At 39.2% G+C, this 26,206-nt stretch overlaps 1 protein-coding gene and 1 pseudogene across 10 annotated transcripts in view; both read left to right on the top strand.

Moving 5' to 3' along the window:
• The window catches only part of GANC (glucosidase alpha, neutral C), an 85,760-nt gene that overhangs the window by 42,817 nt on the left and 16,737 nt on the right, over positions 1-26,206 (top strand). For all 10 annotated transcript variants that reach the window (XR_010120838.1, XM_063639559.1, XM_063639560.1 and 7 more), the window contains exons 12-16: positions 9,978-10,213; positions 14,475-14,601; positions 15,544-15,623; positions 17,493-17,636; positions 18,752-18,848. Coding sequence is in view for 9 of the 10 variants with exons in the window: in XM_063639559.1 (XP_063495629.1) it covers positions 9,978-10,213; positions 14,475-14,601; positions 15,544-15,623; positions 17,493-17,636; positions 18,752-18,848 (684 nt within the window). In the remaining variant the exon portion in view is untranslated. The remainder of the gene's footprint in view (positions 1-9,977; positions 10,214-14,474; positions 14,602-15,543; positions 15,624-17,492; positions 17,637-18,751; positions 18,849-26,206) is intronic.
• On the top strand, positions 1,212-3,574 carry LOC129481945 (BCL2/adenovirus E1B 19 kDa protein-interacting protein 3-like; annotated as a pseudogene).

Genomic DNA, 26,206 nt, shown 5'->3' with positions numbered 1-26,206 from the left:
TTCTTGTTCTGTTATATATCCAATGTCCCATGTGTCATCAATGTAAGTTAATGTTTGTTGTACACTATGTAGAGTTTATAACTTACCCAAGCATTTTAATTAGCAAGCATTTCTGTTCCCATCCTCATCCCATTCAGTTCAGTAAAACATTGCACTGAGTCTAGAATGCTCTACTGTCTAATTCCTAATACTTGCCATCTGCTTTCCTTGAAGCTTTTAGCCCCTGAGCTATCTGTACCTTTATCTCAGATGACCAGTATCCCAACTTCAACTTTTCTATGTTTTCTTCTCCATTAAAATATGCAACTGGCTTTAGCATTAGAGCGTTTTATTTTAAAAGAATGCAAGCTTTTCTCTAAGATCAGAAACAAGACAAGACATTGCATTTTCATCACTATTATTCAACATTGTACTGGAATTTCTAGCCAGAGAAATTAGGCAAGAAAAATAAATAAAAAGTATCAAAATTGGAAAAGAATAAATAAGATTATAGGAGATGATATGATCCTATATATAGAAAATCCTGAAGAATCCACAAAAAAATTACTAGAGGTAGTAAATTCAGCAAAGTTGCAGGGCACAAGATCAATATATTAATCTACTCTCGCACTGCTATGAAGAAGTACATGAAACTGGGCAATTGATAATGAAAATAAGTTTAATTGGCTCATGGTTCTGCAGGCTGTACGGGAAACATGGCTGGGAAGGCCTCAGGAAGCTTAACAATTATGATGGAAGGCAAAGGGGAAGCAGGCACATCTTACCTGGTCGGAGCAGGAGGAATAAAGAGAGGGAGGAGGTGCCACACACTTTTAAACAACCAGATCTTGTAAGAAATCACTATCACAAGAACAGCAAGGGAGAAATCCGCCCCCATGATCCAGTCACCTCCCACCAGGCCCCTCGTCCAACATTGGGGATTACAGTTCAACATGATATTTGGGTGGGAACCCAAATCCAAACCATATCAATCAATAACGAAAAAAATTAGTTCTGTTTCTATATACCCTCAATGAACAATCCAAAAACAATTAAGAAAACAGTTCCATTTACAATAACATCCAAAAGAATAAAATACCTAGGAATACACTTAACAAAGGAGGTGAAAGACTTGTACACTGAAAACTATAAAACATTCCTGAGAGAAATTAAAGAATGCCTAAATAAATGGAAAGACATCGCATGTTCATAGGTTGGAAGGCAATGTTAAGATGGCAGTAATACAGAAAGTGATTCACAGATTCACTGCAATCCCTATCAAAATTCCAGTGGCTTCTTTTGCAGAAATGGACAAGCTGATCTTCCACAAAATTGCACAGGGACCTGAATAGCCAAAACAATCTTTAAAAAGAGAAACAAAGTTGAAAAATTTATACTTCTGATATGATTTGGCTGTTTCCCCACCCAAATCTCATCATGAATTCCCATGTTGTGGGAGGGACCCAGTGGGAGGTAATTGAATCGTGGGGGCGGATCTTTCCTGTACTGTTCTCAAGATAGTGAATGAGTCTCATGAGATCTGATGGTTATAAAAAGGGGAGTTTCCCTGCACAAGCACTCTCTTTGCCTGCCGCCATTCACGTAAGATGTGACATTCTCCTCCTTGCCTTCGGCTACAATCGTGAGGCTTCCTCAGACATGTAGAACTGTAAGTCCAATTAAACTTCTTTCTTTTGTAGATTGTCCAGTCTTGGGTATGTCTTAAGCAGAGTGAAAATCAAATACAACTTCTCAATTTCAAACTTACTTCAAAGCTATGGCAATCAAAAGAACGTGCCACTGCCTAGGCACAGTGGCCCATGCCTGTAATCCCAGCACTTTGGGAGGCTGAGGTGGGTGGATCACTTGAGGTCAGGAGTTTGAGACCAGCCTGACCAACATGGCGAAAACCTGTCTCTACTAAAAATACAAAAATTGGCCAGGCATGGTGGTGGGCACCTGTAATCCCAGCTACTCGGGAGGCTGAGGCAGGAGAATCAATTGAACCCACAAGGTGAGGTGGAGGTTGCAGTAAACCAAGATCATGCCACTGCACTCCAGCCTCGGTGACAAAGCAAGACTCCGTCTGAAAAAAAAAGAACATGCGAACATGCTCCTGGAATAAGGATAGACATATAGACCAGTGAAATAGAATTGAGAATCTAGAAATAAACCCATACACTTATGGCCACCCAAAACATTGGGATTACAGGCACAAGCCACAGTGCTTTGTCTATGTCACCATTATAATTTCAATAAAGGTTCATGACCATTTGATGAAGAAGAAATAGTCTTTTGAGCATATGGTGTGAGACAGTTGGATATCTACTTGCAAAAGAATGAAGTTGGACTCCTATATTCAAAAATATGTTATATGTATATCATATACAAAAAACTAACTCAAAATGGTTCAACTGTGTAAGAGATAAAACCAGAAAACTCTCAGAAGAAAACGGGTAAATCTTCATGAACTTGGATTTGGCAATGGATTCTTAGATATGACAACAAAATCGTGAGCAACAATGACAACAAATACGTGTTAGAATTCACTAACATTAAAAACTTTGGTGCATCAAAGAACATAAGAAAGTGAAAAAGCAACCTACAGAATGGGAGAAAATGTTTGCAGATTGTGTATCTGATATGGGTCTCTTATCTAGAATACATGAAGAACTTTCTACAACTGAACAACAAAAAGACAGGCTGAGCCCTGGGCCCATACCCCTCATGCTTGCCTGCACTGGGCCCATATCCCTCACGCTCGTCTGCCACTGAGGGCGCATGCAGCCCCTAGACCACAACCAAACAGTGACCCAGACTGCTATAGCCACCTTCTGGCACCATATCACAGAGCAGGGGCCCCAGGCTGCAGGGAAAGAGCTTGCAGGGCTCCTGGATAGAACTGCACTTTAGCAATGATAGGAAGGGGAACAGTGCTCCAGCATCAGTTTCTGTTTATAATGGTGACATGGACTGGGCACAGTGGCTCATGCCTGTAATCCCAGTGCTTTGGGAAGCCTCCAAAGTGCTTCCTTGAATTCAAGTAATCCTCTGCCTTGCTTCCCAAAGAAAGGCTGCAGTGAGCAATGTTCATACTACTGCTCTCCCGCCTAGGCAACAGAGTGAGACCCTATCTCAAAAAAAAAAAAAAAATTTAATATAATAGTGACATGGAAAAAATATAGCTGGATGCTTAAAATGAATTTGGACAGAGTAGCTCCAAAAGTTCTGTGACAGCCTACCTCTTTCACAGACATTGGAGAAAAATAGCTATCAGTCTGAGGAAGATACTGAGAAAAGGAAAGAAGTTGAAAACATCTTGAAGAAAAGCTCAGATTGGATATGAGATTGGTCAAGTTGGCCAGAAAATATTCCCCGCAAGGAGTTCCTCTTTAAAGCACCTGAAGCACACAACTACCCAGCATGGAATTTAAAGCCTGATGAGGGAAGGGGGCATTTTCTCAGCAGAATTTCTAAAGGGTTTTGCTGCTGTCTCATCTGGTGGCCATGGGATTGGGGATCTATATTGGAAGGCATCTGACAACTTCTACCAGCACCTTTTGATGAATAATTTGAATCCAGCTTTGTGTATATTGGGGATTTCTATCTGAGCTTGTGACACAGCTAACTCAGGAGCTGTTACGGTTCTTGGATGGCTGTTTCACTTGTTTTTATTTATTCTGTAAATACTGCTTTCCTAATTTAGTAAAATGAAAGAATAGAATCTACTAAAATCATACTGACCTATACTTATACCTATAGAATCAGTTAATAAGGGTGTCAGACTGATTAATATCTACTGTAACAATTTGGCAGTGAATTTTCTTTAGATATTAGTATAAGTATGTAAGTATAGTTTTAATATATTAGTCATGGTATAGTATTTTAAAAATTATCTGTAACCTTAATTCCATTAAAATACTTTATATTGCAAAAGAATGAATGACAGTGATATTAAAATCACTACATTTAAGGGTTTGCCCAAAATAAATATTGTGGCCTTACTTACACTACTGTGGAAAATATTATGTTTAAATGGATGCAGGTTGTCTACTAAAGACTACACTTAACTATGCTAATTGTTCTTAATAAATAGAAAACAAGTTAAAGCTACAAATCCCACCATACACTTCATACACCAGATTGTTCTCACTTTTGCAGCATAAGGACTTCAACCTCCAACTATTAGGTAATCAACTTGGATAATGTGTCTGTCAAAGGCACCTACTCAGTATCTTTTGCTCTTTATCACTCTGGATTGCTGAATTTAATCCTATCCTTTGTGCTCAACTATTTTGTGCTGTTAAAATCAGCTTTATCCTAAGCATATCTGTGTCTACTTTAAAAGACTGGAAATAGAAAAAAAATAAATATTTGCCATATCCTTTAAAAAAAAAAGGAGCCATAAGACTAGAAATGGAAAATAAATAAATAAATCTTTACCAAATTCTTAAAAAAAACAACAACAAAAAGATAAACAACCCAATTCTAAAATGAGCAGAGGATTTAAAGAGATAGTTCTCCAAAGAAGATAAATAAATGAACAACAAGCACATGAAAATATGCTCAGCGTTATTAGTCATTAGGAAAATGCAAATCAAAACCACAGTAAGATATCACTTCACACCCACTAGGATGGCTAAATCCAAAAAAATGGAAAAACATAAGTGTATATGAGGATGTAGAGAAATTGGAACATTGCTGGTGGAAATGTCAAATGGTTCAGCCATTGCAGAAAACAGTTTGGCATTTCCTCAAAAAGTTAAACATAGAATTACCATATGACCCAGTGTGATGGTTAATTTTATATATCAATTTGACTAGATTGTGGTACCCAGATATTCAAACACCAGTCTAGATGTCTCTGTGAAAGTATTTTTTAATGAGATTAACATATCCAGCCTCCCACAAGAAGCTGGTGGAGCAGAGTGTTCCCTAACTCCTCCAAGGAAAGGAGACTCCCTTTCACGGTCTGCTAAGTAATGGGGCCTTCCCAGGTCCTGGCGTTACCGCTTGACCAAGGAGCCCTCAAGTGGCCCTTACGTGGGCGTGACAGAGGGCTCACCTCTTGCCTTCTAGGTCACTTCTCACAATGTCCCTTGAGTACCTGACCCTATACCTGCCGGTTATTCTAGGTTATATTAGTAATGCAACAAAGAGTAATATTAAAAGCTAATGATTAATAATGTTTATACTAATGATTGATAATTGTCCATGATCATCTCTATATCTAATTTATATTATAACAATTCTTTATTCTAACTATTTTCTTTATTATACTGCTACAGTTTGTGCCTTCAGTCCCTTGCCTCGGCACCTGGGTAATCCTTCGCCCACACATGATAGCCAAAAGGTAGAAACAATCCAAGTGCCCATCAAAGATGAACAAATAAACAAAATGTGGTATATACATATAACAGAATATTATTCAGCTATAAAAAGAAATGAAGTTCTGATACATGCTGCAACATGGATGAACCTTGAAAATATGGAAAATGAAATAAGACAGACATGAAAGGACAAGTATTATATAATCCACTTACATGAAGTAGCTACGATAAGCAAATTTGTCAAGACAGAGATTAGAGGGGGCTGAGAGGTGTGAGTGATAGGGAGTTATTGCTTAATGATTACAGAGTTTCTGCTTGGGGTGATGTAAAGGTTTTAGAAATAGTGGTAATGGTTGTACTACATGATGAATGTAATTAATGCCATTGGACACTTGGAAATGGTTAAAATGGCAAATTTTGCTATATATATTTTGCCACAATTTTTAAGAATCAATAATGTAATATGCCATAAAAATCCACATTGAATTGTGCATTTTAGATGGGTGAATTGCATGGTATGTGAATTCAGTAAAGCTATTAAAAGCGAAAGTATTGCAGCATCGTTTCTGCTGCATTCAATTGTTAAAAGCAAGCTAAGTCTAGCCCGTGTTCAAGGGTGTTCAATTCCAATTGCAACGGGAGGAATGACAATTTATGGATATGGGCACCCATGCAGGAATAAGTGCTATCAAAGCCCACCTGCAGCTACATTCAACATTATTATTAGTGAGAATGCTGGTTTATGATAAAGCACTTCAAAAATACTGGATCTCCCTCCATGTTCAAAGACAGTAAAGATTATTTGTTGACTCCTGCTGAGGGTTTAGCTCAATCATATACCATACCCTCCTCCGTCTCCCACCCAATCTAGTTACATCACAATTTTTGGTTAAATCAATATTCAATGTTTACATTTTTCACATGCTCAAGGGTGTCTGGTACTTTATCCAGTCTACTTTCCCTGGAGACTTTCTTCTCTACTAGAGCTCTTCATCTTCCTCCTCCCATCTGGACCATTGCTCTCTAGGTTCCCTGCACAGCTTTCATCTCAGAACTTACCTTTGCTGTTTGCTGGTGTTGTATCCCTCCTTTTTTCAGTTCCCTGTTTTTCTCTTTTCTGGTTTATTCCCTTGTTGTGTTTATTTGTTTGTAGCATCTTCTGGTAGTTTCCTAAGAACGTTTGCATTGGAGGTACTCTTTTTGCTTCCTTGCAGGTATGAAACCATCTTTTCTCCTACCTTTACCCTTGACTGCTAATTTGCCTGGCAAGACTGAATATTCTTTCTCTCAGAATTTGAAGGCATTTCTTTTATTGTCTTCTACCTTCTTGCTCCAAAACCATTCTTAATTCTATTCCTTTGTTCCTCTGTATATGATCTATCTTTTCTCTCTGAAATACCTTCTCTTTATCACTAACATTCCAAATTTCCAGTATTCTGAAATTTTGTAATAAAATCCCTTGATGAAGATCTTTTGTTTGTTTGAGTCAGGGTTTTGCTCTGTGCCCAGGTTGGAGTGCAGTGGTGTGATCATGGTTCACTGCAGCCTCAAACTCCTGGGCTCAAGTGATCATCACACCTCAGAATCCTGAGTAGATGGGACTTACAGGCATGCGCCACCATGCCCAACTAATTTTTTCATTTTTTCTATAGGCAGGGTTTCCCTAGGTTACCCAGGCTGGTCTTAAAACCCTAGGCTCAAGGGATCCTCCCACCTTAGCTTCCCAAAGTGCTTTACTGGGATTACAGGTGTGAGCCACCGTGCCTGGTCCTAGGTCTTTTAAAATAATTATTGTTCTGGATGTTAGATATGGACCCCTTCAATCCTGAGAATTGTGTCCTTCAGTTCTGAGAAACTGTTTTGTATTATTCCTTAGACTAATTTTTCCCTTTTTTTCTTTCTATTCTACGGATTTTATAATCTCCTTTTCCTTTTTTGCCTAGTTTTTGAGCAATTTTCTCAATTTTATCTTCTAGGCCTTCCATTTATGCTGTCATGTTTCTGCATTCTAGGAGCTCTTTCTTATCCTCTGATGATTCCTTGGTTTTTGTTTTCATTTTGTGCAAAGCAATGGCAAAACATTTATTAACCCTAAAATGTGTACATCCTATTTTTTTTTCAAGTAACAAATTTGCTGGTAACATAATTTATTTAACCTGTTTTCAGTCGGACAGACCCATGATCAATGCTGCTCTGTATAATTTCGAGTCTGATAAGCCTCTAAGTTTTTTGTTTTTTTTTGTTTTTAAGAGACAGGGTCTCACTTTGTTGCCCAGGCTAGAGTGCAGTGGCATGACCATGGCTCACTGCAGCCTCTCCTGGGCTCAAGCGATCCTTCTGCTTTAGCCTCGTGAGTAGCTGGGTCTGTGGGCATGTGCCATATGCCCAGCTAATTCTTTTTATTTATTTGTTTTATTTTTTTTGTTGAGATGGGGTCTTGCTATGTTGCCCAGGTTAGTCTTGAACTCCTGGTCTCAAGCAATCCTCCTGCCTCAGCCTTCCAAAGCACTGAAATCTTCTAAGTATATTTACTCCACTTCTAAAACTTGATAAGGAATTCAAAATAGCACACCTCATTAAATGACATTTATTGTTTTATAAATTGTATACAGATTGAGTATTCCATGCTTGGGACTCTAGAGTGTTTTAGATTTGGGATTATTTTGAATTTTTGAATATTTTCATTAAACTTAATGGTTGAGCATCCCAATCTGAAAGTCCAAAACCCAAAATGTTCCAATGAGCATTTCCTTTGAGTGTCATGTTGGTGTTCAAAAAGTTTCAGATTTTAGAGGCCAGGTGTGGTGGCTCATGACTGTAATCCCAGCACTTTGAGGGGCCAAGATGGGCGATCACCTAAGATCAGGAGTTTGAGACCAGCCTGGTCAACGTGGTGAAACCCCGTCTCTACTAAAAGTACAAAAATTAGCTGGGCATGGTGGCATGCACCTGTAGTCCCAGCTACTCGGGAGGCTGAGGCAGGAGAATCGCTTGAACCCAGAGGCGGAGGTTGCAGTGATCCGAGATTGCGCCACTGCACTCCAGCCTGGACGACAGAGCTAGACTCCATCTTTAAAAAAAAAAAACAAACAGTTTCAGATTTTAGAATATTTCAGATTTTGGATTTTCAAATTAGGGATACTCAACCTCCACTTGTTTTATGCTATCCTAGTCTTGTTTAAGGGTACAATACCTTTTTTCATCTGTCTAGAGATACTAATGATCATGTTTTGATATTTACTTTGGTTCCTTGCATTGTCCCTGTTTTTTTGGAGATCCTTTTATTTTGTTTCCTTATTTGAGTCACTGTCTCTGATTTTGGAGACTTTGCTCAAATGTGAGTTTTGAGACAGAGTCTCACTCTATTGCCCAGGCTGGAGTGCAGTGGCGCAATCTTGGCTCACTGCACCCTCCGCCTCCTGGGTTCAAGTGATTCTTCTGCCTCAGCCACCCGAGTAGCTGGGACTACCGGTGCCCGCCACCACACCTGGATAATTTTTGTATTTTTAGTAGAGATAGCATTTCACCATGTTGGCCAGGCTGGTCTCGAACTCCTGACTTCAAGTGATCCACCCGCCCTGGCCTCCCAAAGTGCTGGGATTACAGGCGTGAGCCACCACACCCAACTCCATTCATATTTCATGGTGAGGCTCTGTGTGCCTAGATGAGGCTTCCACTCTAGTTTTGAGAGTGGGCGTGTCTACTGGTGTTTGGGAGCAGGGTGAGCTCTTCTGTCAATAGTCTCCTCAATAGCACTCTGGGGAAAGCTTCCCCGGCTTTGCCCAACAGTCACTACCCCGCTCCTGCCTGCCACCTGCCAAATTTTTGTTGAAATTACTCCACTCCCATTCTCTTTGTTTTTGTGGCTTTCTTCCTTTTTTCTTTTCATTACTCAGATTTTAGTGTGACTTTAGGAGGGAAAGCAGATACATGCAAGTGGTTGATCAGAAGTCCTTAACGTTATCAGTAAACATTTTGATAATAATTTACTGAAACTTCTTCCCAACTTCAGTCTCTTTACCTTCAAGTGAGTCACAATGCTGCACCCTGACTTAATTTTTTCTAAAATATAGTTCTGCTAAGATTACATCTTGCCAGACTTTTGATGGCTTCTCATAAGACAAGATTCAGAATTCCTAACCTCAATTACAGGGCCTTTGACAATCTGACCCTATTCAGTTTCATCTTCTACTGGTCTCTCTCACACTGTGATACCCTGGAATATTTATTTTTCTGTAAGCCTGTCATGTACTTCTCTGCCTCTGTGTTTTTTCTATTCCCTGTGCCTGGAATGCTGTATCTATTCTTCCTGTCTGGTATATTCCTACTTAGTCTACAAGGTCCAAACCAGGTTTTGTCTCCTCTGTGAAGCCTTTCAAGACCCTATACTTCACCGCAGGCAGAATTTATTAACCTCTCTGTGTTCTGGTAGCACTAGACTGATACGTTAACCTGGCAGTTATACCTCAGGGCAGAGCACTTTATTTACCCTCCTGCCTCATTAGCCAGGTTGTCACTTCCTTAAAGGCAAGGAGTATGCTTTCTTCTCCTTGATATTTTAAGCCTGAGCTCAGTGCTGAATACTCTGTAGACATTCAGGAAATGTTTATCAAATGAATAATGGTCATTGCGGTGGCAGTTGACTCAGTTATTATATCTCTCTTTTAGGCACACAAGCCATGCCCCCTCTTTTCTCTTTGGGATACCACCAGTGCCGCTGGAACTATGAAGATGAGCAGGATGTAAAAGCAGTGGATGCAGGGTTTGATGAGCATGACATTCCTTATGATGCCATGTGGCTGGACATAGAGCACACTGAGGGCAAGAGGTACTTCACCTGGGACAAAAACAGATTCCCAAACCCCAAGAGGATGCAAGAGCTGCTCAGGAGCAAAAAGCGTAAGGTAAAATAAGCCAACATTACTGAACCTTTTAATTACAGAGTTTTAAAAAATGTCTTAAACTTGCCTTGGCACTTCGGTGGTGGAGAAACATCTGATAAAAAATGGCTGTGAAAATAGTAGATTCAAATATGATTGTCACTGTGATAAGAGAGAAAATGAATGGTGAAAAGGCGATGACCCCATCCATTCCTGGCTTAGTTATCTAGGTCCCCATAATGAAGAGAAGGGGTCTAGCATTTTCAGTTCCATTTGTTGTGGCCACCCTGTAGTAATATGATCCCCCCACTCAAAATTTGGTTTCCATGTCTCAATTGGTGACACCACACATGCACCAAGGGTATATTAAAAAGTTTATTACTCATATAATGAGGCTTTCTGGGGAGAGCAGGGGTGGCTCCCAAGCTGGTTTGAAAATGGCTTGAGAGAACTGAGAAAGGAGATTGGCTCAGCTTTTATGGTGGTTAGCAGGTAGGGACAGGGCAAGGGCTCTTGCACGCAGGCTGAGGCTTAGATAGTTTGAACCCCCTGCTGGCACCAAAGGAGGGAGCACTAGAGGTTTCTTTGTCAGCTTGTCCAGATACGGGCAGAAAGGTAAGGGGGGAGTAGCAGGGCATGAAAACCCTTAACAGTCAAATATCAAATATAGTATCAAATTCTTTATTACACTGTTTTTCCTGTATGCTTCCCTGGTGGACTCCACCTGTCAATCTGGCCAAGAAAAGAACAGAAATAGAAAATGGGGAGGGAGAGAAGCCACTGGAACATATATAATGCTGCTTTCCAGTTCCAAGAGTGGTGGTGGTGGTGGTAATAGCAATAATGAAAAGACGGAGAGAAGAAAATGGAGAGAGGAGAAGGGGGGCGAAACCCTATGTGTATCATGTGAATGAATAAAGTCCTTCTCCTTGAAAGTAAAGTTGACTTTTCAACCTCCTCACCAGGCTTTTCACAGATGGCCGGAGCCCATCCATTTAACTCCTGATTTCCCAATTAATAAATAGCTACCACATATCAAGCTATTATGGGCTAGACAATATGATAAAACACATTATTCCATCCAGTGATGACAAAACTATAAGGTAGGTCTTGTTACCGCATATTTTAGATGAAGAAGCTGAGGCTTAGACTGGTTTCAAAATTTACACAAAGGCACACAGTGAGTAAATAGCAAGGCAAGAATCTGAACCCTGGTCTGCCTGACTCCAGATCTGTCCTTAATAAGTAGTTATTTACTGAGGCCTTGAACCTTCAAGATGCTATGCTAGTGCTGAAGGGTATACAGAGATGAGCTTCTTGTGGTCTTACAGTGAGTGAAGAAAAGGCAAATATCCAATCACAATACAGGGAAGTAACATAAGGGCCAAAGAAAGATCAGGGTAGGGGACAGGCCAAGAAGGAGAAGATTGTATCCTCAAGACTTAATCAGGGCTTTGTTCCAGAGGTGCATTTTATTTTATTTATTTAATTTTTTTTTTCGGGACAGAGTCTCACTCTTACCCAGGCTGGAGTGCTATGGTGCAATCTCGGCTCGCTGCATCCTCCACCTCCTGGGTTCATGCAATTCTCCTGCCTCAGCCTCCTGAGTAGCTAGAATTACAGTCATGTGCCACCATGGCCAGCTAATTTTCGTATTTTTAGTAGAGACAGGGTTTTACCATGTTGGCCAGGCTGGTCTTGAACTCCTGACCTCAGGTGATCCGCCCGCCTCAGGTTCCCAAAGTGCTGGGGTTACAGGCATGAGCCACCATGTCTGGCCTAGAAGTGCATTTTAGATGAACCCTGAAGGATGTCCCTAACTAATGGGTAAGCAGGGAGAGGGAAGAGGGCAGTGCAGCCAGAGGAAGGAGCATTAGGGGTGTTCGGAAAGCAGTGCACAGGCAAGTTTGACAGCCAGGCATGTGAGGGTTCTAATAGTGGAGGATCTGACCAGAAAGGCTGGGACCTTTTTGTAAACTGCTTTGTATGCATTTGGGAACATTACAAGTTTTTGAATAGGGGGTTAATATGCAGAATATATAACAAACTGCTGCAACTCAGCAACAGCAACAACAACAACAAAAAAAAAAACAGTTAAAAAGTGGGCAAAGAACTTGAATAGACATCTCTCCAAAGAAGATACACAAATAGCCAACAAGCACAAGAAAAGATGCTCAACACCACTGTCATTAGGGAAATGCAAACCAAGACCACAGTGAAATCCCATTTTACATAGTTAAGATGACTACTATTTAAAAAAAACAAAATAACAAGTGTTGGCAAGGATGTAGAGAAATTGGAATCCTTGTGCACCGTTGGTAGGAATGCAAAATGGTACAGCTGTTATGGAAAACAATATGATAGTTCCTCAAAAATTTAAAAATGGAATTACTGTATGATCCAGCAATTCCACTTGTGGATATATACCCAAAGGAACTGGAAGCAGGAACCTGAACAGATATTTATACACCCATGTTTATAGCAGCATTAGTCACAGTAGTCAAAAGGTCAAAGCAACCCAAGCTGCTTGGGTTGCAACTCCGTTGACAGATGAATATGTAAACAAAATGTGGTATATACATACAACAGAATATTATTCAGCCTTTAAAAGGAAGGAAATTCTAATAGATACTATAGCATGGATGAACCTTGAGGATAAATGCTAAGTGAAATAAGCCAGTTACAAAAAGACAAATACCGTGTGATTCCACTAATTGGAAGTAATTTGAGTAGTCAGATTCATAGAGACAGAAAGTATTATAGAATGGTAGTTGCTGGAGCTAGGAGGAGGGAATGAGAAATCATCATTTAATGAGTATAAAGGTTTAGTTTTGCAACATGAGAGGGTTCTGGAGATTGGCTACACAACATTGTGAATGTATATACTTAACAGTACTAAACTGCACACTTGAAAATGGTTAAGATGGTAAATTTTATGTTATGTGTATTTTACCACAATTTAAAAATTTAGGCTGGGTGCGGTGGCTCACACCTGTAATCCCAGCACTTTGGCAGGTCGAGGTGAGGAGATCACCTGAGGTCAGGAGTTTGAGATCAGCCTGGCCAACATGATGAAACCCTATCTCTACTAAAAATTAAAAAATAAAAAAATTAGCCCAGCATAGTGGCGGGCACCTGTAATCCCAGCTACTTGGGAGGCTGAGGCAGGAGAATCGCTTGAACCCAGGAGGCAGAGGTTGCAGTGAGCTGAGATCATGCCACTGCACTCCAGCCTGGGCGACAGAGCGAGACTGTCTCAAAAAACAAACAAACAAAAAAATTTAAGAAAATGTTTGAGCAATGAAGAATTAAACTTTAATATTCAGGACTGATTAGAATAGAGATGAGGAAGAAGGATTAGATGGTGTTCTGGCCAAATAAAGTGTTATTGAGGCCCTAGACTGGTGGAAGTGATGGTATTGTAAAGTCACGGAGAGATGCTAGAGGCACGACGCTGTGGCTTACAACTTTTCTCAAATCTCCTTCCTAATATGCCTGCACCACTGGGCTTGGGGACTTTGTTTGTTTTTAACATGTTATTCTCTTAGTCTCTTTAATGTTTGCTTGTATCAATGTTATCTGAGCGTCTAAATGTCTAGGGAGCAGGTACCCTGCCTACTTCTTCTCTATGTATAGTATGCAGCACTCAGCATCATGGACAGATAGACACTTAATGCTATTTAAAGAACATCTATTGGTTAGGCAGCAATAATTATAAAAGAGCATTGGCCTGGTTTTTTTGTTTTTGTTTTTTTCTTTTTTGGAGATGGGGTCTTGTTCTGTCACCCAAGCTGGATTGCAGTATCATCATCATGGCTCACTGTAGCCGCGACCTCCCCAGCTCAAACAATCCTCCTGCCTCAGCCTCCTGAGTAGCTGGGACCACAGGTGGACACCACCAGGCCCAGCTAATTTTTAAATTTTTTTGTGGAGACAGGGTCCCACTGTGTTGCCCAGGCTGGTCTCAAACTCCTGGCCTTAAGCAGTCCTCCCATCTTGACCTCCCACTGTGTTGGGATTGCAGGTGTGAGCCGCTGCGCCTGGCCAGCATTGGCCCAGTTTTGGTATCAGTCGAAATTCTCATAAGCACATGAAAGGTTATAGGGTTTTACTGGTATCTGAAATATTTATTTTTGTTTTTGTTTTTGTTTTTGTGTCTGAAATATTTCAATACTAGTTGTAGTTGTTTGTAAAAATTGAACCCCCAAACTATGGTGAAAACATGTACATGAACATTTGTCTTACATAAAACTGATGAGACCTCCAAACCTTCATGTCCTGACAGCTTGTGGTCATCAGTGACCCCCACATCAAGATTGATCCTGACTACTCAGTATATGTGAAGGCCAAAGATCAGGGCTTCTTTGTGAAGAATCAGGAAGGGGAAGACTTTGAAGGGGTGTGCTGGCCAGGTATGAAATCACTTCATACACTTATTATTTCCACTTGTTCTGTCCCAATTAATGAAGGTGGCATGGTCATCGTTCTGCTCCCTTGTAGATGTCTCTTGCTCCTCTAGCTACATTTTAAGCATATAATTTAAGGAAGAGATAGTTTTGCCTTCTTTTGTATCTTTCATAACACCTGGTACTGTATGCTTTGTATGTATTTATCAATCAATAATTGAATGAATGAAAAATAAACAAGCAAACCTCAGTGGCATGCTGTTTCTCTAAGCAAACAGATAAAAAGTCGGGGAATAAGAAAAGGGGAGGAGGAGAAAGGAAAAAAGGGGGTCCTGCAAGCTCTCTCCTTGTGATTGCTCTTCACCCTTTTAGCCCATACTTTTGACTTCCCAGGCTTTCATGAGTGACCTCAGCCACCCTGGTGACTATGGATTCTTCATTTCAAAAGTTATTAAAAGTTATTAATTTAAAGCATTGGTAGAAACTCCCCAAGGACAAAAGGAAAATCACCACGTTGTTTAGAAATAAGAGTCAGCACTATCTATCATAAATCCATGCACTGTAGAGAAACCCCATGCCTCCTTTCTTTTTTTCCCTTTACATCCCTTGAACACACTTCTCTGTTCTCTTTAAGAACCAAGAGATCACTGCAGGATATTTGCCATCCTTCCTTGGGCTATCTTAGGCCATCAGTGAGGGACAGGCTCTGTCGTGATGCTTGTGCATTGGCATTCCCCTGGGCTTCTGATATTGAAAGATCTAGTGATTGTCACTGGAGCCCAGCATTACCTTCCTTCACTTCTCAACAGACCATGCCTCTGTCAGCCAACTTTCATGTTTATGTAAGGTGGCCATTTCCCAGCTCTCACATCTGATATCTTCTTTATAATGCATCTTACTGTGAGGACCACTGTTCTTGACAGGCTGCCTACTGTTCTCCCTCCACAGGTCTCTCCTCTTACCTGGATTTCACCAATCCCAAGGTCAGAGAGTGGTATTCAAGTCTTTTTGCTTTCCCTGTTTATCAGGTTGGTTTTTATTCATTTGTTATTTTCTAGTTACCTGAAAGAGTGAAAGAAGCGGAAAAAGTGATTGAATAAAACTATTCTTTTCCATTCAGTAGCTTTTGATATATAATGCTTTTATTAAAAGGCAAGTATGGCCACCACATTACAGACTCTGGGGGTGCTGGGAAAGGTGCCATATGCATAACCAAATGTGCAAAAGCTGTGATTTTGACCTCTGTTATAATAGACTCTATGATATATCAAAGTACTTTATAGCAGAGGCTTATTACATTTTCAAATTGCTGTATATATTTTATATAAAATTGTATTCCATAACTGTTATTTAAATATGATGATACGTGTGAAAATATCTTACAACATATTTGTCATTAAAAGTGAAGTATGATTTTTAAATAATCTGATAAGAACCACAGAGAAAACTGGAGAGGCCACATCTGGAGAACTGTTTTCAACCAATTATGATGATATTAATGATGGCAGTGATGATGATGATGATACCTAATGCAAATTGAGTACTTGCTGTGTGCCAAGCACTGTGCTAAGGACGACTTTATGTGCATCATACCATTTGTCTTCATAGTAACCCTCTGAAGTTGGAACTATAACTAAATCTAACCCCATAGATGAGGAAATTGAGATATATAGAAGCTTAAAAACTTGCCAAGGTCATGCATCTAGTAAGTGGTGGAACCAAAATTTGAACTCAGGTCTGTTTGTCCCATAAGCCCAGCTTTTAACCGCTAAACTGTAGTTTCTGGCATCAAGTATTAGGGCACTAGTAAACAACTTAGTACAGGGATAGACAAGCCTTGGGCCAAATCTGGCCATGCCTATTCATTTCCCTATTATCTGTGGCTGCTTTTGTACTACTATGGCAGGGTTAAATAATTGAAAAAGAGACCTCATAGCCTGCAAAGTTGGAAATATTTACTATCTGGACCTTTACCAAAAATGTTTGCCAATCCCTGCCTTAGATGGTTCTAAAGGAAAGATATGGTAGTTAAATATTTGGAAATCATTTACCCTTATTCATAGAAGAACACGTTTAGAAATAAAGATTCAAAAAAAAAAAAAAAAAAAAACAACTAAGCCACCTCCAGGCATTTGAAAGACTTTCATGTGGGCGAGGTGACAGTGTATTCTGTGGGGTCTCAGAAGGTAAGCTAGGTAGGCTCTGCAAGGAGAATGTTATGTACAAGGAGCAGGATTTTTGAAAAATAATGGAATGAGCTGCCTGAGGGACTCCCTGTCTTTTTAGCTATTCAGTCAAATGCGGAAAGATAAGCGATTCTAGAAAAACCCAGGGATTCTGCAATACCGTATTAACTAGATGACTCAACTGTCCCTTCCCACTCTAAATTGAACAATTTTGTGTAAAATACAAACTATAGATCATGTTAACAAACAGGTATATTGGCTGTCAAGTCTTTTGAAGTATTAGAGAGAAGGTAGAATCTTGTCATGTTCAGCTATAGTTACCCTTAGTTAAGAGTTATAGCATCTGATGAATGAGAAAGAGCCCAATTATGAACATTCACAACCTTTCCCATAGGAGTCCTGCAGGGAGGTCTTGGAATGAATTTGCCAGGCAATATGTATTTCACAGACAACACAAGGCAGCATTCTTTTATTCATCAGCAAATATTTATTGAGATCTGTCTATGGGCCAGGTACTATTCTAGATGTTTGGGATTTATTAATGAACAAAACAGACAAAATGTCATTCCCTGTGGAACTTATACTCTAGCAATGGAGCAGAGGACAGAGCATAGATAATAAACATAATTTTTAAAATGAGGTAGGAATGGTGACAGCTATTATGTAGACATCATCAATGTAGGAGTGTCATGACCAAGGTTTACTTCCTAGGGATCTACGGACATCCTCTTCCTTTGGAATGACATGAATGAACCCTCTGTCTTTAGAGGGCCAGAGCAAACCATGCAGAAGAATGCCATTCATCATGGCAATTGGGAGCACAGAGAACTCCACAACATCTACGGTTTTTATCACGTAAGACATCCAAAAAGAAGTAAACTGGGCTCGTGTGACCTGCCTTTTGGCTGAAAGTCATTTGCTTTGTATTATAATGGCTATCCTCTACTGTTCATTTCTCTTTGTGTGTCTTTTCTGACAACTGCAATGAGTCTTAGGTAGTAGCCAATACAAGACTTTTTATTATTTATCTCTTTGCTTCTTTTCTTTTCGTGATGAACTTGATGAACTTTTAAATATTATAACATAAAACCTTTGCCTTGATAGGAGCTATTAATAAGTGGCACTCACTGGCTACTACCTCCACCTTTTATTGATGCAAGCAGTGTATAAATATGTGAATGAAGGTAATTAAAACAAGTGTTTTAAGATTTCACAAGTATCTAAATACAGCAAGTCTTATATTCACACTGGAGAAGCAATATTTAGAACACAGACACACAGTTTCAATAAGTATATTTTAAAAACGTAAAGCCTTCCTTAAGTACTTAGCTTCCTCAGTAAAGATGGTAAAATTATCTTTCATTTTCCAACTACATCCAAAAGACATGGCAGACACTTGCCCTCATGTATACCCATGGTTCTTTGTTATTTTCAAATTGTGACTGTATTCCTGTGGCCCTCTTACCTATTGGTATTTTCCAGTGGGAGCTTTTGGCTAAATATAAGCATAGTTTTCAGATAGTATGTGTTTGCCTCTTTAACAGCCTGTTGCAGTAACTGTAGACTGCTTCAGTTAGTGAGCTTTCTTATATAGGTCAGGACCAGTCATTTAACCTCTCTGAATCTCAGTTTTTCCTACCAATGAAAACTGTCTGTCTCAGAGGTTGTTACATAGATTATATGAGAAAATTGTATTAAATGCCTAGCAATAGTAAGCACCAAAGAAATGCTAGATGATTGTTTATTATTATTTCATTGCTATTGTTAACCAAAGAAAATTTTCCATTCTTTAAATATGGGAATTTAGAGTAGTTTCATTAATACCATGAAAATTATTTGATGGATTTATTTCAATATTTTCCATTTCATGCTCCTGCCTACTGTTTGCTTTTTGTATGTTAGATAGCTTATTGGGGTTGTCTGTACAAATCCAATCATCTCTTTGAAATTTTTCTTGTTTGGTGATATAGCAAATGGCTACTGCAGAAGGACTGATACAACGATCTAAAGGGAAGGAGAGACCCTTTGTTCTTACACGTTCTTTCTTTGCTGGATCACAAAAGTATGGTAAGGAATGGCTCATATCAGACTTAAAAACACATTAGCAACTTTTTTTTTAACCATTTATAGAATGTGGTGTTACTGTGTTGATGCCTTCCTTTTCCTTTTTTTTTTTTTCATTTGTTTGTTTGAGACAGAGTCTCGTTTTGTCACCCAGGCTGGAGTGCAGTGGCACAGTCATGACTCACTGCAGCACTGACCACCTGGGCTCAAGCAATCCTCCCACCTAAGCCTCATGAGTAGCTGGGATTACAGGTGCACACCACCACGCCCAGCTGATTTATATATGTGTATGTATTTTTTGGCAGAGACAGGGTTTCACCACGTTGCCCAGGCTAGTCTCGAACTCCTGGACTCAAGCAATCTGCCCACCTTGGCCTCCCAAAGTGTTGGGATTACAGGTGTGAGCCACCACACTCAGCTGATGCCTTCCTTTTCAATAGCCATTGGTCAGGCCTTTGATTGTAGACAGTGGTATGCCCTAAAGTATGGATTTTGTCCTGTAAGACAGAATAAACAAATTTTAGTCATTTGTACTTGTTTCCCGCTGAAGAAATGGCCACTTCGTTGTTGGGAGAGTAACTTCTAAGTATTCAGTTTGCTGGGATAGTCATCTTTGATCCTGTCTCTTTGATTTATCAAAGCCAGGGAGATACACCTCTAACACATTCCGTTAACCAACTGTTCCACTTAGCAATGTGGCTTAAAATAGACCTGGCTGTTGCGTGTGGTCAGGGTCATCTATAACTGGATGCAGTTTACCAGCTAATGCAGATCTGGTTCAACTTAACCACCCTATGGCAGGAAGGCTATTTTAAGTCCCCTGGCCTTGCATAAACAACAGAGAGCTTAGATCCTAGTTTAAAGAATCCAGCCCTTACTATACTGTGGACATTATTAAGCCTCCCACTCCACCCCTGGAAACCAGGCCCTGTAGCATTCTGGAAAGGACCAAAATATTACAGTCTCAGGCAAAGATTCATGTACAGAGGTATTCAACACAGCAGTAGTCCTTGAAACAAAAGTAAGAAAGAAAATCTAAATACATAACAATAAGGGAATAGTTATAAAAGTATGGTATAGCAACATGATAGATTATCGTAAGGCTATTTATGTTTAAAAAATTTTTTTTCTTTTTTTTATTTTCATAAGGCTATTTTAAATGGTAGCTTTAATTGTATGAGAAAATGTTTGTGATAATGATAAATTAAAAAAAGGAACGCCTAAGTGTTTATAATATTAACCTAATTTTGTATTGATATGTATTAGATGTACATATTTTCAGGATATGTGTGATAATTTGATACGTTCATATAATCAAATCAGAGTAATTGGGATATCTATCACGTTAAATATGTATCTTTTCTTTATGCTTGGAACATTTAAATTATTCTCTTTTAGCTTTTTAAAAATGCACAATCAAGGCTAACTATAGTCACCTTATTGATCTATCAAACATCAAGTCTTATTTCTTATTATCTCAATTTTATAAAAGATTAAGGGAAGATAGTAATTTAAGTAAATAGGTAGATAGATAGGCAGACAATTAAATATAAGACAATGTAATGCCTTGGTGATTTTGAGTGATTTTCATTTTTTTCTTTTATCTAACTTTATTTTACAAATTGTCTACAAGTATCATTTTTAATCACAAAAAAAGTATTTTTAATGAAAACATTTACCAGCAACAGTTAAAAAAAGATAACAGAATATTTGAATGTTAGGTTATTGTTGATCTCTTATGTTGGTCCATTGCTTAGCCTGCAGTACTGTGTGTGAAGCTATCAGCTTTGCTTCATTGTGTAGCAAGACATTACAGGAAACACTACTTTGTTAAGTCATATGCGGCAATCAATAGCCATAGAGAACTTCTGACTAAACAATGGTATGAGACATGAAAATATCTGCATGTTTACGTGAGCTTTCTTTCTTGATAAGAATGTCTCCATATGGATTTCAAAATCATTATGTAGATACGTACATATCTCGCTTGAAGTCAAGAGGAAATTAGAATACTTTTTTAAAAGAACAATCCCTGGAAAATATTTCTTTTGGGCCAGGCGCAGTGGCTCACGCCTGTAATCCCAGAACTTTGGGAGGCCGAGGCGGGTGGATCACCTGAGGTCAGGAGTTTGCGACTAGCCTAATCAACATGATGAAACCCTGTCTCTGCTAAAAAACAAACAAACAAACAAACAAAAAAATAGCTGGGCATGGTAGCGCACACCTGTAATCCCAGCTACGAGGGAGGCTGAGGCAGGAGAATCACTTGAACCTGGGAGGCAGAGGTTGCAGTGAACAGAGATCGCGCCATTGCGCTCCAGCCTGGGCAACAAGAGCAAAACTCTGTCTCAAAAAAAAAAAAAAAAAAAAAAAAAGTATTTTTTTTGGTCAGGAGCAGTGGCTTATGTCTGTAATCCCAGCACTTTTCTGAGGCAGGTGGGCAGATCACTTGAGGTTAGGAGTTTGAGACCAGCCTGGCCAACATGGTGAAACCCTGTCTGTACTAAAAATACAAAAATGAGTCAGGCATAGGGGCACGTGCCTGTAGTCCCAGCTATTCAGGAGGCTGAGGCAGGAGAATTTCTTGAAACGGGGAGGTGGAGGTTGCAGTGAGCCAAGATTGCACCACTGCACTCCAGCCTGGGCCACAGAGTGAAACTCCATCTCAAAAAAAAATAAAAATAAAAATTTTTTTTTCCTGGCCATAGGGCAGCCTAAAATTTCTATGAAAGATTAAAACAAAAATAGCTACCAAAACTATTTTGGTAGAAGATAGACAAAAATGCTTCAGGAGTAGTATATATTTGGTAAAATAAGACTTTCCCTTTTATGGCTGTCTTTGGTGGTATATAATCTGTCATCACAAACTCTTAGCAACTCTTCAGTAAATAAGAACAAGAACACTGGCTTAGGCATCAGAGTGCCTGGGCTCAGATCCTGCCTCTACCACTTAATAACTGTGTAACTCTGGGTAGATTATGTATCCATTGTTTGCTATACTTCCCTCATCTGTAAAATTGAGTTTATAATAGTGTTTATCTGATAGGATTGTTGTGATTATTAAGTAGGATAATACCAGCAAACTATTCAGCATAACACCTGGCTCAGTATGGGTTAAATAAATGTTAATTATTGTTATTGCTACTGTTATTATGTCTCCCCTTTATGGCCTGTAACACTTCTCTCAAATTTTTTAGAGTTTTCTTTGGGAGCAGGGGGTGGTGGAGGTGGGAGGAAATAGGTACGTAGATCAATGGAACAGAGTAGAGAATCCAGAGTATCCAACACATATGTGATCAACTGTTTTTGCAACAAAGTTTCCAAGGCAATTCAATGGAGAAATTATAATTTTTTTTCAGTAAATGGTTCTGAAACAACTGGATATCTGTGTGGGGAAAAAATGAAACTACACCCCTACCTCATACCATATTCAAAATTAAACTAAAAAATTAACTTATTTTAAAAGCTAAAAATACAATCTAACTTCTGGAAAAAAACAGAATGAAATCTTTTTTTTTTTTTTTTTTTTTTTGAGATGGAGTCTCACTCTGTTGCCCAGCCTGGACTGCAGTGGTGTCATCTCGGATCACTGCAACCTCCACTTCCCGGGTTCAAGTGATTCTCCTGCCTCAGCCTCCTGAGTAGCTGGGATTACAGGTGCCCACCACCACACCTGGCTAACTTTTGCATTTTTAGTAGAGACAGGGTTTCACCGTGTTGGGCAGTCCGGTCTTAAACTCTTGACCTCAAGTGATCTGCCCTCCTTGGCTTCCCAAAGTGCTGGGATTACAGGCGTGAGCCACTGCACCTGGCCAGTAGAAAATCTTTATGGCTTTGAAATAGACAAAAATTTCTTAGGACACAAAAAGCATGAATCATAAAAGAAAAAAATGACAAATTAGACTTCATCAAAATTTAAAAATGTCTGCCCTTTCAAAGACATTGGTAAGAAAATGAAATGGGAAGCCACAGACTGAGGAAAAAAATATTTGAAATATACATATACAGATATATCTGCCAAAATACTTGTATCCAGAATATATAAAGAACTTTTACTACTCAATAATAATAAGAAAGACAACCTACTTTAAGAGTTGGTTTTCTGAAAAATAAAATAAAATAGATAGACTGCTAGCTAGACTAATAAAGAAGAGAGACGATCCAAATAAACACAGTTAGAAATTACAAAGGAGAAAATCTAGGAGAAGTGGATAAATTCCTGGACACATATACCCTCCTAAGACTGAACCAAGAAGAAATTGAATCCCTGAAAAGACCAATAACAAGCTCCAAAATTGAATCAGTAGTAAAAAACCTACCAATCAAAAATAGCCCAGGACCAGACAGATTCACAGCCCAATTCTGCCAGAGGTACAAAGGAGAGCTGATACCATTTCTACTGACAATATTTCAAAAAATTGAGGAGGAGGGACTCCTCCGTAACTCATTCTATGATGCCAGCATCATCCTGATGCCAAAACCTGGCAGAGACACAAAAAGAAAATTTCAAGCCAGTGTCTTCGATGAACATTGATGCAAAAATCCTCAACAAAATACTGGCAGACTGAATTCAGCAGCACATCAAAAAGCTTATCCACCATGATCAAGAAGGCTTTATCATTGGAATGCAAAGTTGGTTTAACATACCCAAGTCAATAAATGTGATTCATCACATAAACAGAACTAAAGACAAAAACCACATGATCATCTCAATAGATGCAGAAAAAGCTTTCAATAAAATTCACCATCCCTTCTTGTTAAAAACTCTCAGCAAACTAGGTACTGAAGGAACTTACCTCAAAATAATAAGAGGCATATTTGACAAATCCACAGCCCACATCATACTAAATGAGCAAAAGCTGGAAGCATTCCCCTTGAAAACTGGCACAATACAAGGATGCCCTCTCTCACCACTCCTGTTCAAAATGGTATTGGAAGAAGTCCTGGCCAGAGCAGTCAGGCAAGAGAAAGAAAGAAAGCGCATCCAGATAGAAAGAGAGGAAGTCAACTATTCCTATTTGCAGATGACATGACTCTGTGTCTGGAAAACCCCACAGTCTCAGCCCAAAAGCTCCTTAAGCTAATAAACAACTTCAGCAAAGTCTCAGGATACAAAATCAACATATAAAAATCATTAGCATTTCTATACACCAACAACAGTCAAGCCTAGAGCCAAATCAGGAGCATAGTCCCATTCACAATTGCCTCAAAAAGAAGAAAATACCTAGGAATACAGCTAACCAGCGAGGTGAAAGATCTCTACAATGAGATCTACAAAACACTGCTCAAAGAAATCAGAGATGACACAAGCAAATGGAAAAACATTCCATGCTCATGGATAGGAAAAATCAATATTGTTGAAATGGCCATACTGCCCAAAGCAATTTATAGATTCAATGCTATTCCTGTCAAACTACCAATGACATTCTTCACAAAACTAGAAAAAACTATTTTAAAATTCATATGGAACCAAAAAAAAAAAGAGCCTGAATAGCCAAGGCAGTCCTAAGCAAAAAGAACAAAGCAGGAGACAATATGCTACCCAACCTCCAACTACTACAAGGCTGCAGTAACCAAAACAACATGATACTGGCACAAAAACAGGCATGTAGACCAACGGAACAGAATAGAGAGCCCAGAAATAAGGTTGCACACCCACAACCATCTGATCTTTGACAAAGCTGACAAAAACAAGCAATGGGGAAAGGACTCCCTATTCAATAAGTGGTGGTGGGACAACTGGCAAGCCATATGCAGAAGATTGAAACTGGACTCCTTTCATATACCTTATACAAAATTAACTCACGATGGATTAAAGACTTAAAAGTAAAACCCGAAACTATATAAAGACCCTGGAAGACAACCTAGGCATTACTATTTTGGACATGGGAATAGGCAAAGATTTCATGATGAGGACACCAAAAACAATTGCAACAAAAGCAAAATTGACAAACGGGATCTAATTAAACTAAAGAGCTTCTGCACAGCAAAAGAAACTATCAATAGAGTCAACAGACAATGGGAGAAAATATTTACAAAGTATGCATCTTACAAAGGTCTAATATCCAGCATCTATAAGGAACTTAAGAAAATATATGAGAAAAAACAAACAGCCCCATTAAAAAGTGGGCAAAGAACATGAACAGACACTTTTCAAAAGAAGACATACATGTGGCCAACAAGCATAGGAAAAAAAGACCAACATCACTGATCAATAGAAAAAAGCGTATCAAAACCACAATGAAATACCACCTCACACCATTCAGAATGGCTATTATTAAAAAGTGAAAAGGTAACATGCTTGGCAAGGTTGCAGAGAAAGGAGAATGCTTATACACTGCTGGTAGGAGTGTAAAATAATTCAACCATTGTGGAAAGCAATGTGATGTTTCCTCAAATAACTAAAAACAGAACTACCATTTGACCCAGCAATCCCATTACTAGATATACACCCAAAGGAATACAAATCATTCTGTCATAAAGACACATGCACGTGTATGTTTACTGCAGCACTGTTCACAATAGCAAAGACATGGAATAAACTTAAATGCCTATCAGTGGTAAACTGGATAAAGAAAATGTGGTACATATACACCATGGAATACTATGCAGCCATAAAAAAGAATGAGATACCTTGCCTGTGATCTGGTCTTTGATTTTTCTTTTTTATTAAATTTATATATATATATATATATATATGAATGAGATCATGCCCTTTGCAGGAACATGGATGGAGTTGGAGGCCATTATCCTTAGCAAACTAATGCAGAAACAGAAAACCAAATACCACATGTTCTCACTTAGGAGTGGGAGCTAAATGATGAGAACAAATAGACACATAGAGGGGAACAACAGACACTGGGGCCTACCTGAGAATAGAGGGTGGGAAGGGGAAGAGGATCAGGAAAAATAACTAATGGGTATTAGGCTTAACATCAGGGTGACAAAATGACAAAGTAATCTGTACAACAAACTCCTGTGACACTCGAGTTTACTGACATAACACACCTGTGCATGTACCCCTGAACTTAAATGTTTTTTTTTAATGAGCAAAAGATTTCTGTAGACACTTTACAAAAGAAGATACATGAAGAGGCTGGGCATGGTGGCTCACGCCTGTAATTTCAGCACTTTGGGAAGCCAAGGCAGGTGGATCACTTGAGGCTAGGAGTTCGAGACCAGCCTGGCCAACATGGTGAAACCCCTCTCTGCTAAAAATACAAAATTTAGCCAGGTGTGATGATGCACACTTGTAATCCCACCTACTTGAGAGGCTGAGGCAGGAGACTCACTTGAACCCCAGGAGGCAGAGGTTGCAGTTAGCCGAGATCGCGGCACTACACTCCAGCCTGGGCAAGTGA

This window comes from Symphalangus syndactylus, chromosome 5 (genome assembly GCF_028878055.3).
Source record: "Symphalangus syndactylus isolate Jambi chromosome 5, NHGRI_mSymSyn1-v2.1_pri, whole genome shotgun sequence".
NCBI lineage: Eukaryota > Metazoa > Chordata > Mammalia > Primates > Hylobatidae > Symphalangus > Symphalangus syndactylus.
Note: the sequence above shows the minus strand (reverse complement) of the source record. Positions and strands in the feature narration are given on the sequence as shown.